The sequence below is a fragment of the Aethalodelphis obliquidens genome, unplaced genomic scaffold, assembly GCF_003676395.1.
Source record: "Aethalodelphis obliquidens isolate GAN/ISIS:26980383/991018 unplaced genomic scaffold, ASM367639v1 scaffold34, whole genome shotgun sequence".
Taxonomy (NCBI): domain Eukaryota; kingdom Metazoa; phylum Chordata; class Mammalia; order Artiodactyla; family Delphinidae; genus Aethalodelphis; species Aethalodelphis obliquidens.
Window position 1 is genome coordinate 1,271,196 of NW_020837978.1, and position 15,137 is coordinate 1,286,332.

At 44.9% G+C, this 15,137-nt stretch overlaps 1 protein-coding gene across 3 annotated transcripts in view; it reads right to left on the reverse strand.

Moving 5' to 3' along the window:
* GMDS (GDP-mannose 4,6-dehydratase) overlaps window positions 1-15,137 on the reverse strand; it is a 485,716-nt gene that overhangs the window by 269,450 nt on the left and 201,129 nt on the right. For all 3 annotated transcript variants that reach the window (XM_027128223.1, XM_027128225.1, XM_027128224.1), the window contains 2 exons: window positions 14,818-15,010; window positions 13,807-13,911 (listed from right to left, as the gene is read on the reverse strand). In XM_027128223.1, coding sequence (XP_026984024.1) covers window positions 13,807-13,911; window positions 14,818-15,010 — 298 coding nt within the window. The remainder of the gene's footprint in view (window positions 1-13,806; window positions 13,912-14,817; window positions 15,011-15,137) is intronic.

The window sequence follows — 15,137 nt, forward strand, 5'->3', positions numbered from 1 at the left end:
TTCCCAGGGGAGCTGGACCATTCCAGGCCCTACATCCTCACTCCAGGGCTGGTCCTGGCTCGGCACTCGGCACTGGGCTGCAGGGTGCCCCCCTGTCCTGGGTGCAGCTTCGACGGCCCGGGGCCAGGGGCTCCCCCGACCCACTGCGACACCCAGACGCGTCTGCAGGCTCCACAACTTCCCCAGGAGAACACAAAGTGTCCCCACTGAGAGCCTCCGCCTCACTCAAACCAACCCTGACAGAGACAACCTCCCACCAAATTACAACAGGTTTCTGTGTAGCACTGACCTTGCCACAGAAACACTGTGATCCTGTCTCTCTATTCACGTGATGTGCTGAGCAAACCATCAGGGAAGGAAGGAACAAAACACTGAGCTCCAGATGAGACTGGGCCCAGGGGACGCCAGGTCCGGCCTTGGGAGGGCCGAGGGGAGAGCACACATTTGGGACCCAGTTATGACATTTCAAGTCCCAAGGCCAAGGCTGGATGAGACCCAGGGAGGGAGGTGGGCAAGAGGACAAACATGTCCAAGAACCAAACCTACTGACGGCATGTGAAGGGGCCGGGGAGGAGGAGGAAGTGGTGGTGACGGAAAAGGAGAGAGCGGCGGGGCTGAAGCAGTAGGAAGGCCAGGAGGCGGGGAGGCTGGGAGGCCCAGAGACCAGCAGGGATGTGGCTGAGGGAGAGAAGGAGGCGAGCCGGAGAACTGGAAGCAGCTCCGCAGCAGAAGGGACAAGGGACGGCCCCCCCACGCCCCAAGTCCCCCCAAGGCCCCACGTCCCCTGCCCTCCAGGCCCGGGGCTGGTCACTCAGGCCCCGGATGCCCTCACTGCCCGCAGCCCCACTGGTGCACGCTGGCCCCAGCCCTGGACCTGCAGGTCCACATCGGGCCTCCGGTCACCCCAGGGGACACACCCTGACCTCTGCTGACCTGACTTCTGGGTGTCACTGCCTGGCGACCAGCTCTCCACCCACTGGCAGCCCTTCCTCATTCACCCTCCAGCCGATGGCTCAGGTCCCATGATTCTGCTTCCCTGACTTTCCTAAATGACCAGTCCCCACCCCGACACAGTCGAGCCTCTGGCAGCCCATGCCTGGGGGCAACCTAACATGCTGGCAACCCCAGCGGGCACCCCCAAGGCTCTAGTGCCCTAGCCGCAGGGCCCCAGCGAAGTGACAGGGAGTGCCTTCCCCAGACCCTCACAAGGTGGGGGGCAGTGAGACCGAGGCTGCTGTGTCCTCAGTTCTGGCTGCAGAGAAGAAAGGAGTTTGAAAAGGTAAATTCAAGACAGAAAGACAGAGGGAGGCACCTGCAGGGTCAGAGTCTCAGCTTCAGCGGCCCTGGCCACACACGCCCTGGCTGTGCCCACGCGTGGTTACCACGCACCGTCTGTTTTAGTTTTGCTGAAGGTTAGTGGGAGTTTTGCCGTTTCTAAACCCAGATTCCCACAGATGCACAGGTCCCAGTTCAGGGACGGATTTCTCTGGTTGGGGTGGGGGGTGACTGCCGTGGCCGCCGGATGCTCTGTGTGCTCTGAGTCTCTCTTCCCCCTAATCTGCTCTGAAATTTACAGAGCAGAGACGGAGAGATGAGGGACATGGTGCAGGAGGGTCAGACTTTCTGTCCCCAGCGAACACATTCCACTCACACAGGGCAGAGCACGCCTGGGAATAACACAGACACATGTATATCATCCTTTGAAATCAACTCTTTTTTATAGAAATGATTTATTAACATTAAAAAACGACTTATCCCACATTGTCTGGGTCATGTTTGGGCCGCACCTCAGAACTGAGACACGGCGCTGCATCAGAAATGACAGCGCTTCTCCCTGACGATGCTCGGATGGACACCGCGTGGATTCAGTTCCTTCTTCAGCCTCCATCTCGATTCAGAACAGTCCTGATGCCTGAGAAGCAGAGCAGGGCCACTTCACAGAAATTCCATGTTCAAAGTAACTTTAAAGAAACAGTATCGGCTTATAGCCATTCCAGTGGAAAGACTGCAAAGTAAGAAAATCTTCCAAAGGCCTTGCTTCAAATTCTTCATCTGATAGAAAACGGGGACGAGACAAAGGTCTACGAAAGGCGGCAGCTGTGTCTCCTTCCACAATCCACTCACTTGCTCTCCTGTTCCTCTCCTGTCACAGAAAAGGAAGCAAACGCGCTACCCGAAAACAGAGGAGCGCAACGGTACCTCTCCACTGCAGGCGAGGCTGCCAAGCGGAGGGTGACCAGCCCTGAGGTCAGGGAGCCCTGACCTCCCTCCACACCTGAGCACGTGGGTCCCTCCACTCCTAAAAGCAATTTCACATTCATAACCATCAGTCTTAATTACTCAGCAGCATTCAGCTGTGCCTACCAAGGTCTCCTGTCTACCTGTTAGAGACGCGTATACGTGTCACTTTTTCTCATACAGTGTATTAGCTCATTACAGTGCTGGGCACAGTAGACGATGTTCATTTTTAAAAGAATTTTCAGTTCCTGTCTTGTATTTATTTCCGATAAGGAAACTCTTTGTTTGCAGGTTAGGAAACACTCCTCAGTGTTCAGCACTTCAGATGAAACGTCCATCACAATCTTCTGCGAGCACTGGCCTGAGGCCGTCCCCAGGGCCACAGATCAGCACTGAGGCTCCAGCCCTATTCACTTGGTCTTCCTCCAACAGGATTCCTCAGTGCGCCTCTGAGAAACTCCTTCCTCTTCCTTACAAAGAGGTTTGCTGCTTCTGTACAAATTCATTGTTGGGATTTTAAGAGGCACCTGGGGCCAGGCAGAGACGTTTCCTGTGAACTTCACTGTGGCCTCTTCAGCTTCTTGTGGGCACTGGGGTTTCCCCTATTCCACCGATAAAATTATGCTGAACACCTACCTTCCTCACAGCCAGGAAGTGTTTCTTTGCGATCAGGCCGTATTTTCACTTCCTTAATTGCATCCCATTATGGGCTACTTATCCTCACGTACATCCTGCTTTGGTGCCTTTTAAGAAACCTGAAACTTACTAGACGTTTAGAAAGTTGTATTGTAACGATATATCAATTCTAGCAGAAATAAGCCTTCTTTAACATCAACAACTCTGCTCACTCCGGGGATGTTTAAGTGACCCATCGCTAGGGTCCACCAAGACCAGGAATGTCTGTGTAACAACAGCTGGAAGTGTACATTCAACCAGGGATGTAGGAAGATGGCAAAGGGTCTGTTGAGAGGTTGAGCCCAAACTCTAAATTACTGAAGGTACGCAGAGGACTGAATGCCCCAGGGGTCCATCAGCCGGTACTACCAAGGTCAGAGAAGCATTCAAGGCCAAATTCTGCTGACCCAGTGGGAAATGCTGAATATTCTCAAACCCACCTGTCTGAAGTTCTCACCCTCCTGGCATTAAACCACTCGAAGGAGGAACCACAGTCACGGCCCCCTGCACAAGAGCTTGGCTGGCCACGGGGCCCCTGACCCAAGAGTCCACGGCCCTGAGGCTCCAGGAGCAACGCGTCCTCCCCCTGGGCTGTGCTCCCCACGCACGTGGGAGAGACGCCCCCTTCCCAATTCAAGGTCTCAGTATGTAATTGGATACCCAAAGGACTGTTCTTTGCGTCCTTGCGTCCTGAGTCTCACAAATTTCTTAATTTTTTAAGAAAACGAAGCCAGTGCTGGCCTCACCCCTCCTCTATCAGACCAGTTGTGTCTCAGCTACAGGAGCTGCCAATCCCACTCTGGATCTGGGCTCAGGCTAAGCTTACACGCACATCCGTGTGTGTGCAAGTGTCTAACCGACTAGAAAAGATGCTCAGCGGTCCTGGCAAAACCTCCAGCGTCCCTCACCCCAGCACACCACGACTGCAACCTGAGGGGCTGAGCTGTTCCCGCGGACTCTCTCTACCGCGCCCCTGACAGGCGTGTCTGTCCCCAGCTTGTCACGATGCTTTAGGACCTGCTTGTGCCCCGGCCGGAAGCAGCCTTCAAGCATGGAGTCGTCGTCAGCTGGATTGTAGAGCTCCACTGAGTTTATCGTGGCTCTTCTCCCATCCTCCTCTTCTTTCTTTACAAGCAGTATTTTCTACAGAAAAAGTTTTCTTCTACAAAGGATGACCACAGAAGAGTAATATGGGTTTAAATCCTTTCTCTAGGAGAATCTTTTCTGCTCAGAGTTTAGTCTCTAACTGAGCTCTGGGAATTAAACACAGACAACAAGTGCAGAACACTGTTCTTACCAACACCTGGTGCCTAGTGCTCGGGGGGCTCCTTCACCCCATCTTGTCTACCTGAGTCCCCAGTTACCAAGCTCTGGAAGCTTAGCTTCTTCAACTTGTTCAGGAAAGACAAGTCACCGATCCCCTTATGACTTTTCCCCTTTATCATTCCTGTCATGATTATCACATTTTATTAGCTTTTAAATATTTATTTATTTATTCATTTGGTTGCACTGGGTCTTAGTTGCCACAGGCGGGCTCCCCAGTTGTGGCTTGCGTGTGGGATCTAGTTCCCTGACCAGGGATTGAACCCGGGAGCGAGGAGTCTTAACCACTGCGCCGCCAGGGAAGTCCCTATTATCACATTTTAAGTTGTGAGGTGGCCACAGGTGGACCCCCTTTCTCCAGATGCAACCTCAGCAGTGGTGGTGACAGTAGGATGTACTAATTACCCTGCGTACATTATTTCCTTTAATGCTCACAGCCCCCTAAGTGAAGACCATTATCACCCCATTTCACAAATGAGAAAAGCAACCCGAGGCTCAGAGAGATGAAGAAACTTACCAAAGTCCCTCACTTAGTCAGTGGAGGGGGCTGGCTCCACGTCAAGACTCCCGTGTCCCCTAAAAGTGGGAACAAAACCCCGTAATAAACAGGGAAAAGAAAGCTTTGGCTCAAACTAAATTTGGGGGAAAACGCCCTTTTGATAAAACTTGTAATTTATCTTATAATTAATAAAATTTAAATGAAAATTGTACTTGTGGGTTTTTTCTTAGTATCACCAAAAAGTAAAGCAGGTTTCTTTTCCGGTTTGTAATTTCTTTGACAAAACATTTTGCACTTCACAGGACCATTAATAAAAATATGTGAATCAGTTTTAAAAATACTTGGAGGTTTCATTAATTTTCTCAAGGGTCTCTCCCAGGCCTTTGGTGATTATCCATAACCTTCCATATTCATCATCATCTTTTTCCGGCTTCGCTAATTCAAACGTTCGCTGGCTCAACTGCCAGAATCTCACTTGCAAATGCTCTTCCCGTGGTTCCAGCAGTTCTCCAGCAGCACGTACAGCTCTTCTCCCTGCAGTTCAGGGGTGTCTCAGCGACTGCTCTAAGCAAACATCATGACATTCTCAGTGTTCGGTTCAAGCGCACCTCTCGCGGACAGGCCCCGCTGGGTGCACGTCTCAGGCCACAGCCGCCAGAATCCCACTCGGAGGGCTGCTCCGGCAGAGCCCGGCACCTCGGCCTCTAGGACTCAGCCCTGCCACTACAGGAAGAGGGAAGAAGAGAGGGGGGGACAAAGAAACACGAATGTTCTCAACCCACCAGGAACTGTGCTCATCCTTTTCACACCTGCTCCCTGCTTCTGCTTCACAAGGACCCCACAGGTAAGTAGCGTGTACTGTTGTCTCCCTGATCCTCACGACACTCCCGTGAGGTAGACATCGTCATCAACACAGAAGAGGACTGAGGGCTGCCGAAGCCCTGTGGCCAAGCTGCCTCGGCCCAGGCCTGGCTCTGCGAAGCCTGAGGCACTCTTAGCCCCCGTGGACACTGCCTGCCTATACGTGAGAGTCCTGCTACGTGAGACCAGACAGTTGTCAGCTTGGTTTCAAATGTAAATGCCAAAGAAACTGCAAAACATTAAAAAAATCAATACAACAATCCCAGAAGCCTCGTCTCAGCCGGTGGGAAAGGACTTCACTTTATTTAGTGGTAAAAACCGCCTCAGTTAAACCCAATATTGCTTCAAGAGTCTTTCATGTTTAAGCAATTACACCTCCTCTCTCTGCAGAGAATAACAGAGGCAGACAGCTCTGTGATCTCCAAGTGTCACCGTCCACAAAAGTGACAGCGAACCAGATGATGTCACTTCGTGCCCAACCAGAGGCCACCTCGACCTTGGTGGGTCCAAGTGAGTGGCCAGTGATCTAACCATGAAACTCAGACAAAATGGTTCTGCGTCAAGCCTGCAGTGCTCTGCTGAGCTCTCACGTGAGATTACTCATGCCCTGATTTCACAATGGGTGGCTAAATTGTTTCCAATAAATGAAGGCTATAATGCTCACCTAAAAACCACAAAGCACCTTTAATAGACAGAAATACAAATAAAACATCGGGCTGTTTGATACTGGTTTGCGTGTTTCTTGATATTTCTATAGCACCACGATTTAAATTTGCTAGCCAGACTGACAAATAGTCATGTTTTTGTTTTTTTGCGGTACGCGGGCCTCTCACTGTTGTGGCCTCTCCTGTTGCGGAGCACAGGCTCCGGACGCGCAGGCTCAGCGGCCATGGCTCACGGGCCCAGCCACTCCGCGGCACGTGGGATCTTCCCGGACCGGGGCACGAACCCGTGTCCCCTGCATCGGCAGGCGGACTCTCAACCACTGCGCCACCAGGGAAGCCCCTTAAGTCATGTTTTAAAAGATTATTTTATTTACAGACAGACATACATACACATACAGAAAGAGGAGTGCTTTCTGCCCACAGGGTTAAATAAAAGCAAGTTCCAGCCACTTAGTTTATATCATGCATTCTATTGTCCCCTAAAGCCCTAAAATACTGTGAATTTGAATAATTTTAAAGGAAAATTCTCACATACAGTGAACCTCTCACAGTAACACTACTATAATCCCATGTGTGCACTGAGAGATGATCTCGAATACATTTTAATGGTTGTCTTATACCATCGCCAGGACATGGAATCTAGGGTTTATTCCCAAAGGAAAGCTTTGTCCCTGTCATAATTTATAACAAAAGATAAAAACGCTCATTTATTTTGGAGGTGGAGGGAGGGTCATGGACCCAACTTGACGTGGGTCTGTGGACCAGTGGGTCACTATAAAGTGAGAATTCAGCCCCAGATGGTTAGAAGAGCCCTGAAAAAACAACTCTGTTCTCTGGGCTTCCCTGACTTGGGTCTGATCTGCAGTTACCAGAAGACCTAAGGCCTAAATGGTTTCACATGGAGCTATTTAAATCAGATTTCTTTCCCCCTGTGTTTAGGTAGTGTTTGCTAAAGGTCTAGGAAGGATTTACTGCAAAGTAAAAGTGATACATAAAGAAAAAGACGACCCTGGTCTTAGAGATGACACTCGTCTAGATTTGATGGGGCGAGCAGGGCTTGTCACCTTCAGCACGACTGACACTCGGGCTGTGGGATGTTTAGGAGCATCCCTGCCCCCGCAAGATGCTGGTGACAACCAAAAAAGTCTTCAGATATTATCACATGTCCTCCGGGGGCAGGTCATGTTCTCCCCACCTCACCCCACCCCCAGTTGAGAACCTCTAACCTGGAGTATTAATCTTATCTTTACAGCAATGAATAAAGGACAATCTTTAGAAAAATAAAGGGGAAAATTACCCAAAATTTTATTATGACTTAGGTAGTTAATTTTTACAGGAATTATAGTTTTAAAAAATCTAAAGATTAACTTATGATAATAAATATAGTTAGACATTTTAAGAAGCAAAATACTTGGCGGTTTAAAAAAAAAAAAAAGCTCAAGTCTAAAACTTAAAACCACAAGTTCATGAACCTTAAAATGCCAGATTCTCCCAGTCAGGTGAATACTGTGTTTAGACTGCTATATATGATTTCTTATGAAGCCCATATTTACAGGAATGTGCTATAGCGTCTAAAAATGGCTGGATACCTAAACAGTAGCAGTACACCATCCATTTGTGGGAGTCTTAAACTGTTAATTACGGATATATTTAAAGTACTTTATCACTTTTCACTGCCACGATTTTAATGTATTTTGTATTAGCTCTGTTTTTTCTCCTGGCCAACTCTTGGTGATACTCAAGATGAGTTTTTTGCTTCATATCACATTTGTATTTTAATCTCATAAAACTAATGCTGTACTGTGATAACTTCTGCTAAACATCTGAAAGGCACATTGCTTTCAGCCAGATGAATTCATGGCTTTTACCAAAGACACGAGCCGTCGCTTCATTCCATAGCGAAGCCCCAGCTCTGCTCCAGCGCCAACTCCAAAACGTGTCCACGTGCTTTTTCTAGACACGAGCAATGTTTATGTCATTCCTCCCATCCCCATGATTATGTCTAGCCTCAGTGCTGACAGCTGTTAGTGCTGTACCTTGGACAACTCATTCTCATGCTGCTTCAGCTTCTTCACTGATGAGACAAATGGGATGGAAAGATCTCTAAATTCCTTTCTAGCTCATAAATTCTGAGGGTATTTGGGGAGAACACATACAGGTGGATGTCCACTGTTTTTTCCCTAAAAGCTCTTTCAAAGAAAGGATATCATCTCATGGGCTAATATATATTTTCAAATTAAAAAATTTAAAAAACTAGAAGTATGTGTGAATTTCCATATGCACATAAAGAAATGTGTAAGTTATACAAGTTTGTCAAAATATTTCTAGAAGTACCTTTAGAGTATTAAAAATGCAACAAAACAGCTCATGGGTACAATGGCTTTCCTAACAGGCTTGCTTTTAATGTTCCAATTTGTAGAATAAGCTCAGATTTTATTATGATAAGCAATGTATTTGAAAAGAAGCTACTTTCTTTACATGAGCTATTTTCAAGTAATTTTAAAATTTCTCAGTATTTTTTACATAGTTTAATTTATATAGTTAACAACTTTGTGACATCAGTCTTATTAACTGATTAGCTTTTCAAAGAAACAGCAATAAAAGCAAAAAGATTTTTGCATATGACGTTTTCCTCACAGAAAAAAATGTAACAGTTCTAGACAATACATACAGCCTTTATCTCCTAAATAGAGAATATATAAACCTGTATTTTCAGCAGAAAGGTGGCACCACTGCCACATCTGTGGCTAACAGAATGCTACATGTATTTATGTACATGTAGATGTAGAAATAGGTAAGTTAAACAGATAAAGAAGTTCAAGTTTGGAGAAACAAAAGGAGAAGAAAAAGTTTTTCAGATACGTGTCCAGTTCTGCACAATTTATCCGTGAAATAAAGCAACTATTCTCCTAATTTAAACAGAACATGTTTTTATTTTGACAAGTTGAGTGCTTATGAATAAAAGCACCATGTTAATGTCTGTGAATATCATCATATAATACATAGTGGTAGTTATTCACAGAACATATGATGATACAGACATTTTCATGCCTTTATGGACATGTAATTCTAGAATTTAAACTATCATTCACTGTTAATTTGCAGTAAATGTTACTCAAGTGACTACACTTTCTAAAAAGCAAACCTAAAGCATGAGCACATGAACCAACCAGCCGTCACTGAAAGAATGGGCAGAGATGGCAGAGGGAAACGGGCCCCGTCCCCGGATCATGGCTTTCTTCACTAGATCAGTGATTCCCCACTGTCAGTTCTGTGCCAACCACAGGTGACCCTGACTACCTTCAGAGCTACCATGAACTTCTCATCACATAACGAAGCAAGCATCCTTAAAGAGAACCACCGAGGACTGCAAAGGAGAAAAGACACACACTGCGGGCGAAGCCTGGTGACGGCGCGTCCTGAAGGGAGGACTGCTGGGTCCCGCTCAGCTTCCAGGTCACCTGGGTGCCCCCTTGGTACTTCGGCAAAGCACAGGGGAACCCCCAAGTGACAACACACTTCAGGAGTTCTGCTACGGGTGGGTTAACTTCTGACTCAATGTGACTTTAATGTTTATTGGAAATCTTTCTATCAGACTATCTTGCGGCCTCGGGAGAAACCCATACTAAACCCACGTGAACCGTTTCTTGCTGTTGAGGATCTAACTATTCCCCTGGGGGGAGGGGGGCAGCAGACGTTTTCTTAGAGGGCAGACAGTCAACATTTGGGGCTTTGCAGGACCCAGGCCTCCACTGTGGAAGCAGCCACGGATACTGTGTTAACACCTGGACGTTACCGGGCTCCAAGGACACTTCACCTACAAAAATAACCAGGTGGACTGCACTGGGCCCACCAGCCAGTTTGCCAAGCTCTGGTCTAGAATATCTTTGTATTAAAAAATACTTCTTCCATACCTTTTAAAGTCAGGAATTCTCATGAAATGTCATTCATGCAGTCAAAATGGGCCTTGCCAATTGTTTTTTGTTAGAGAAAAAGTACATGTCCCAAAAAAGCAGCATCCATTTGGGCTCTACTTAATCGGGCGTTTGTGATGATGTACCTTAGACGAGACCGAGGTTTACCACTGCAGCAAGTAGAAAAAAGTGCTCCCCGAGATAACAGGGTGGAAGGACTGAGGTGCAGACAAATGCTCAACCTACTTAAGAAAATACACTCACTCAAAGTACTAGAGCAATCACAGGCGTACAAGCTAGCGGCAATTAAAAGTGAATTCTGGGTATTTACTAAAGTATATCAGACAGAATCTTTACTTCAAAACAGTTTGCTACCAACTACTATGTATAAAATAAATAAGCTAGAAGAACATATTGCACAGCACAGGGAATATAGCCAATATTTTATAATAACTACAATGGAGTATTACCTTTAAAAACTGAATCACTATGGTGTACACCTGAAACTTATATAATATTTACTGAATGCTTATTAGCAGGTAGGCACTGTTTTAGGTGCTGCTGACTTAAGAACATAATGTAGTCCCTACCATGAAGAAATTCTCAGTCTGGCAAAGAACCTCCTTAAAAAATAACAATTAACTGTGACAAAACAACAATACTACTATCAGATTAATTTAATATGAAAATTAATTTTCAAGTTTCAAGAAATGCTCTAAGTATTAACTATTAGATATCAGATAAGTATCACATCAGTTTCACATATACTCTATTTTAATTATTTTCCATTATTCGAGTATATAAATGAAATAAAGAATGAGGTATCATTGGTTCTAGATATAGAATAAAACAAAACAAAGTGGTGTGTGCTTTGTGCATTCAGCCCTGGACGCAGAACGTCATGTATGGAACTACCTACTGTTATGGAGGGGGACACCTATTACGTTTGACGTGGAGACGCTTGCGCCACTTCTGAAGGGAAGTCAACACTGGGCCTGAGGATGGGGCTGGGAGTCGGTGTGAGGGAGGGAACTCTTTTCTCCTTATACCCTCCTGTACTGTTCACTTTTCTTTAAAAAAAAAAAAGAAGCATTACTTTCAGTTTTGATTTGCATTCCTCTAATAATTAACAATGTTGAGCATCTTTTCATGTGCCTGTTGGCCATCTGTATGTCTTCTTTGGAGAAATGTCTACTTAGATTTTCTGCCCATTTTTTGATTGGGTTGTTTGCTTTTTGCTATTGAGCCGTATGAGCTGTTTGTATATTTTGGGAGATTAATCCCTTGTCAGCTGCATCATTTGCAAATATTTTCTCCCATCCTGTACCTTGTCTTTTCATTTTGTTTATGGTTTCCTTTGCTGTACAAAAGCTTTTAAGTTTAATTAGGTCCCATTTGGTATCACCTCACACCAGTCAGAATGGCTACCATCAAAAAGCCTACAAATAATAAATGCTGGAGAGGGTGTGGAGAAAAAAAAGGGAACCTGCCTGCACTGTTGGTGGGAATGTAAATTGGTGCAGCCACCATGGAGAACAGTATGGAGGTTCCTTAAAAAAGTAAAAGTAGAACTACCGTATGATCCTAGAATCCCACTCCTGGGCATATATCCAGACAAAACTATGATTCAAAAAGATACACGCGTCCCAATGTTCATTGCAGCACTATTTACAATAGCCAAGACACGGAAGCAACCTAAATGTCCGTTGACAGATGAATGGATAAAGATGATGTGGTACCTATATATACAATGGAATATTACTGGGCCATAAAAAAGAAAGAAAGAATGCCATTTGCAGCAACATGGACGGACCTAGAGATTATCATACTAAGTGCAGTAAGTCAGGCAAAGACAAATATCATGTGATACCAGTTATATGTGGAATCTAAAAAAAATGATACATATGAACATACTTACAGAACAGAAACAGACTTACAGACATAGAAAACAAACTTATGGTTACCAAAGGGGAAAGGTGGGAGGGGAGGGATAAATTAGGAATTTGGGATTGACATACACACTACTATACATAAAATGGATAAACAACAAGGACCTACTGTACAGCACAGGGAATTGTACTCAATATTTTGTAATAACCTATATGGGAAAGGAGTTTGAAAATTTTATATATATCTATATCTGAATCACTTTGCTGTACACCTGAAACTAATACCTGAATCAACCATACTTCAATAAAAAAATTAATTTTTAAAAAGAAATATTACTTTTAAAATAAATTTTTTAAAAAAGTGATTAATATCAACAAAGCGAAAAAAGTTCTCATTAGGAGATATGCAAATAGAAGATGGGGGGTTACATTTAAATTTGTCTCCTTCTCCTACAACTAAATGTTTTTCCCTATCCTAACCTCACCCGAAACAATTGAGCTGTATTTCTTTTTTGCCAGTGGAAAAGTTGAGGGGGGAAGCACAGAAACCCAGACAAAATGCACCAACACGTCTGCGACTGAGGCGGCCTGACGGTCGATCCCCAACACTGCCGCCCAGTCTGGAGGCAAGGACAGCTGAGGCCTTCCTTCTCCTCCCCTCTAGTCAGGACATCCAGAACCACGGAGCTGAGTGAAAGAAACACTCCTGGGTGCCTGGTCACTCACTTTCCTTTCCAACAACAGCTTCCACAGCCCATCGTGGGAATTTTTAACCTATGCAATTATGAAATAAAAATGTATTGCCACTAAACACACCTGTATAAATGTCACTTTAATCTTTCCTCATGACTTGCTGGTTTAATTACATGGCTACACAGTCACATAAAATTTCATTGACGAAGTTATAAGCATTACTAATTGTTGGGCATGAAACAACTTACGACATTGGATTTCTCATTCATTCTCAAGCTAAAAGGCTAAATGATAATGAAATTTAATAAAACTTCTTAGAATTAGATTATACAGATAACTTTTACTTTGTAGAGTGCACATGTTTAGTAAAGATTTCTCATGCTTCAGAAAGTCAGAAGTAATGAAAGGAGTACACATTTTCTTACTTAAAACCTAATATCTGCAACAGGAGAGCTGGCATGTTGCTAATAGTCTCAATGACAACCACGAAAAGGAAACAAGCCAATGCAAACAAATATGATTTTCTGAAAAAAAACCCCAATAACGATTCTAAATATAAGAAGTGATTTCAAACGTATCTTAAGACATACTCTAGAAGCACAGAAAATTCTGGATGTCTGTTTAAATGGAATGTAAAATAAGAATACTGAATATCCAATGGATTCAAAGTAAAAACAGAAAGACGCCACAGGTAGAGCCTTCATGAGTGACAGTGACTTGGCGAACAAGCCCTGGCTCCTGCTCAGCTCCTTGCATCCCAAGGACACTTCCTGACACTCGGGTTAAAACTCACTTGATGCGACCTCCCAAAGGAAATGGTAAAATTGGGACACTGCTCGGCACCACGTTGAATAAAAACGCTAACAAAGTTAACAGGTGATTAAGGCTGGGTTTACATTTCCTCATTTACCACTTCTGACATTCACATAGTTAAAAACAGATGTGAAACATTCCCAGTCTGTACAGCACACGTGCAGAACACACACACACACGTGTGACGTTCCTGCCGTGGAGCCTGACACTCTCTTCCCATCAGTACCTATACCAACCTCTCCTGGGGCTCTCATGATTGAAGAGGATGCCATTCACTGCAAACAGATTATACGCCTCCCGGAAGTTCACCACAATCCAATAGGCATAGAGCTTTGCTGCCCCTGTTGGAATAATTTTTTAAAAGCAAATAAAAGACAGTGATTGTTATAAAAGACAGTGTCTTATTATAAAAGACAGCCATTTTCACTTAAACAAGTAACAACGTGCAGTATTTACAATATGTAATGTATCAACATAGAGAAAAAAATGATTCAAAAGCCAAAGACAAAATAAAGGTTTCTTTGCCAGTTAACCACGTGACAAGGAAATACTTAAGAATTTCGTCCTTCTGTAATAATCACAGTTCGTTCCTTCACAATCTAATTCCCTCAACTGTAGTGTGTGCAGTATATCAAACTGACCTTTCTTAAGTCTAATCCCCTTTTTCTTAGTTTTAAAGAATTAAGAAGTGAAAAATACGGGCGCTTAATATTCTAGCAGCTTTCAATTTTTATCATTTTTGTTTGTTTGTTTAAGGGTTTGAGCTCAGGGAGAATTTCATCAGGGAAATGGAATCAAAAACACCAGGCCGTATCACTTCAGCACAACCTCAACAGTTCAGTAAAAAGAATCTTGCTGGACCTAATTTTCCTTTTAAAGCGGCCCATCTGGAAGGGTGAAGCAGTGCAGCAGGTTTCACCCTGGAGGAGACGGCAGCAAGAACCTGCGATGATGTTATAAACAAGAAACTAACACACCATTGTAAAGCAATTATACTCCAATAAAGGTGTTAAAAAGAAAAAAAAAGACCCAACACAGCCAAAAATAAATAAATAAATAAATAAATTTATATATAAAAAAAAACCCTGCGGTGAGCACAACACAAAGATGTCTGACCAGCAAGTCCGGCCCCGTTAGGTTGCTTCAACGTTGCTCTCACACCACGTGACCTCAGCCACGCGACAGGAACAGCGTCCAGGCGGAAGCACCCCAGGAGCACAGAGAACCGAGCCCGTGCGCATCCTCACCGTATGGCGAGCGCGGGTAGAAAGGAGTGGTCTCCTTCTGCGGTATTTCCTGCACTTTCCCGTAAAGCTCGCTTGTTGAGGCTTGGTAGAACTTCACAGAGTTGATAAGGCCACAGGTCTTCACTGCATCCAGAAGCCGTAAGGTGCCGACCCCATCGACGTCCGCAGTATATTCAGCCAAGTCAAAAGAAATCTGGAGAGAGCAGGGGAAGACGGGACCACGTGAATGGGCGCCAGCAACAAAGGCGCAGGGGAAGACGGGACCACGTGAAGGGGCGCCAGCAACAAAGGCGCAGGGGAAGACGGGACCACGTGAACGG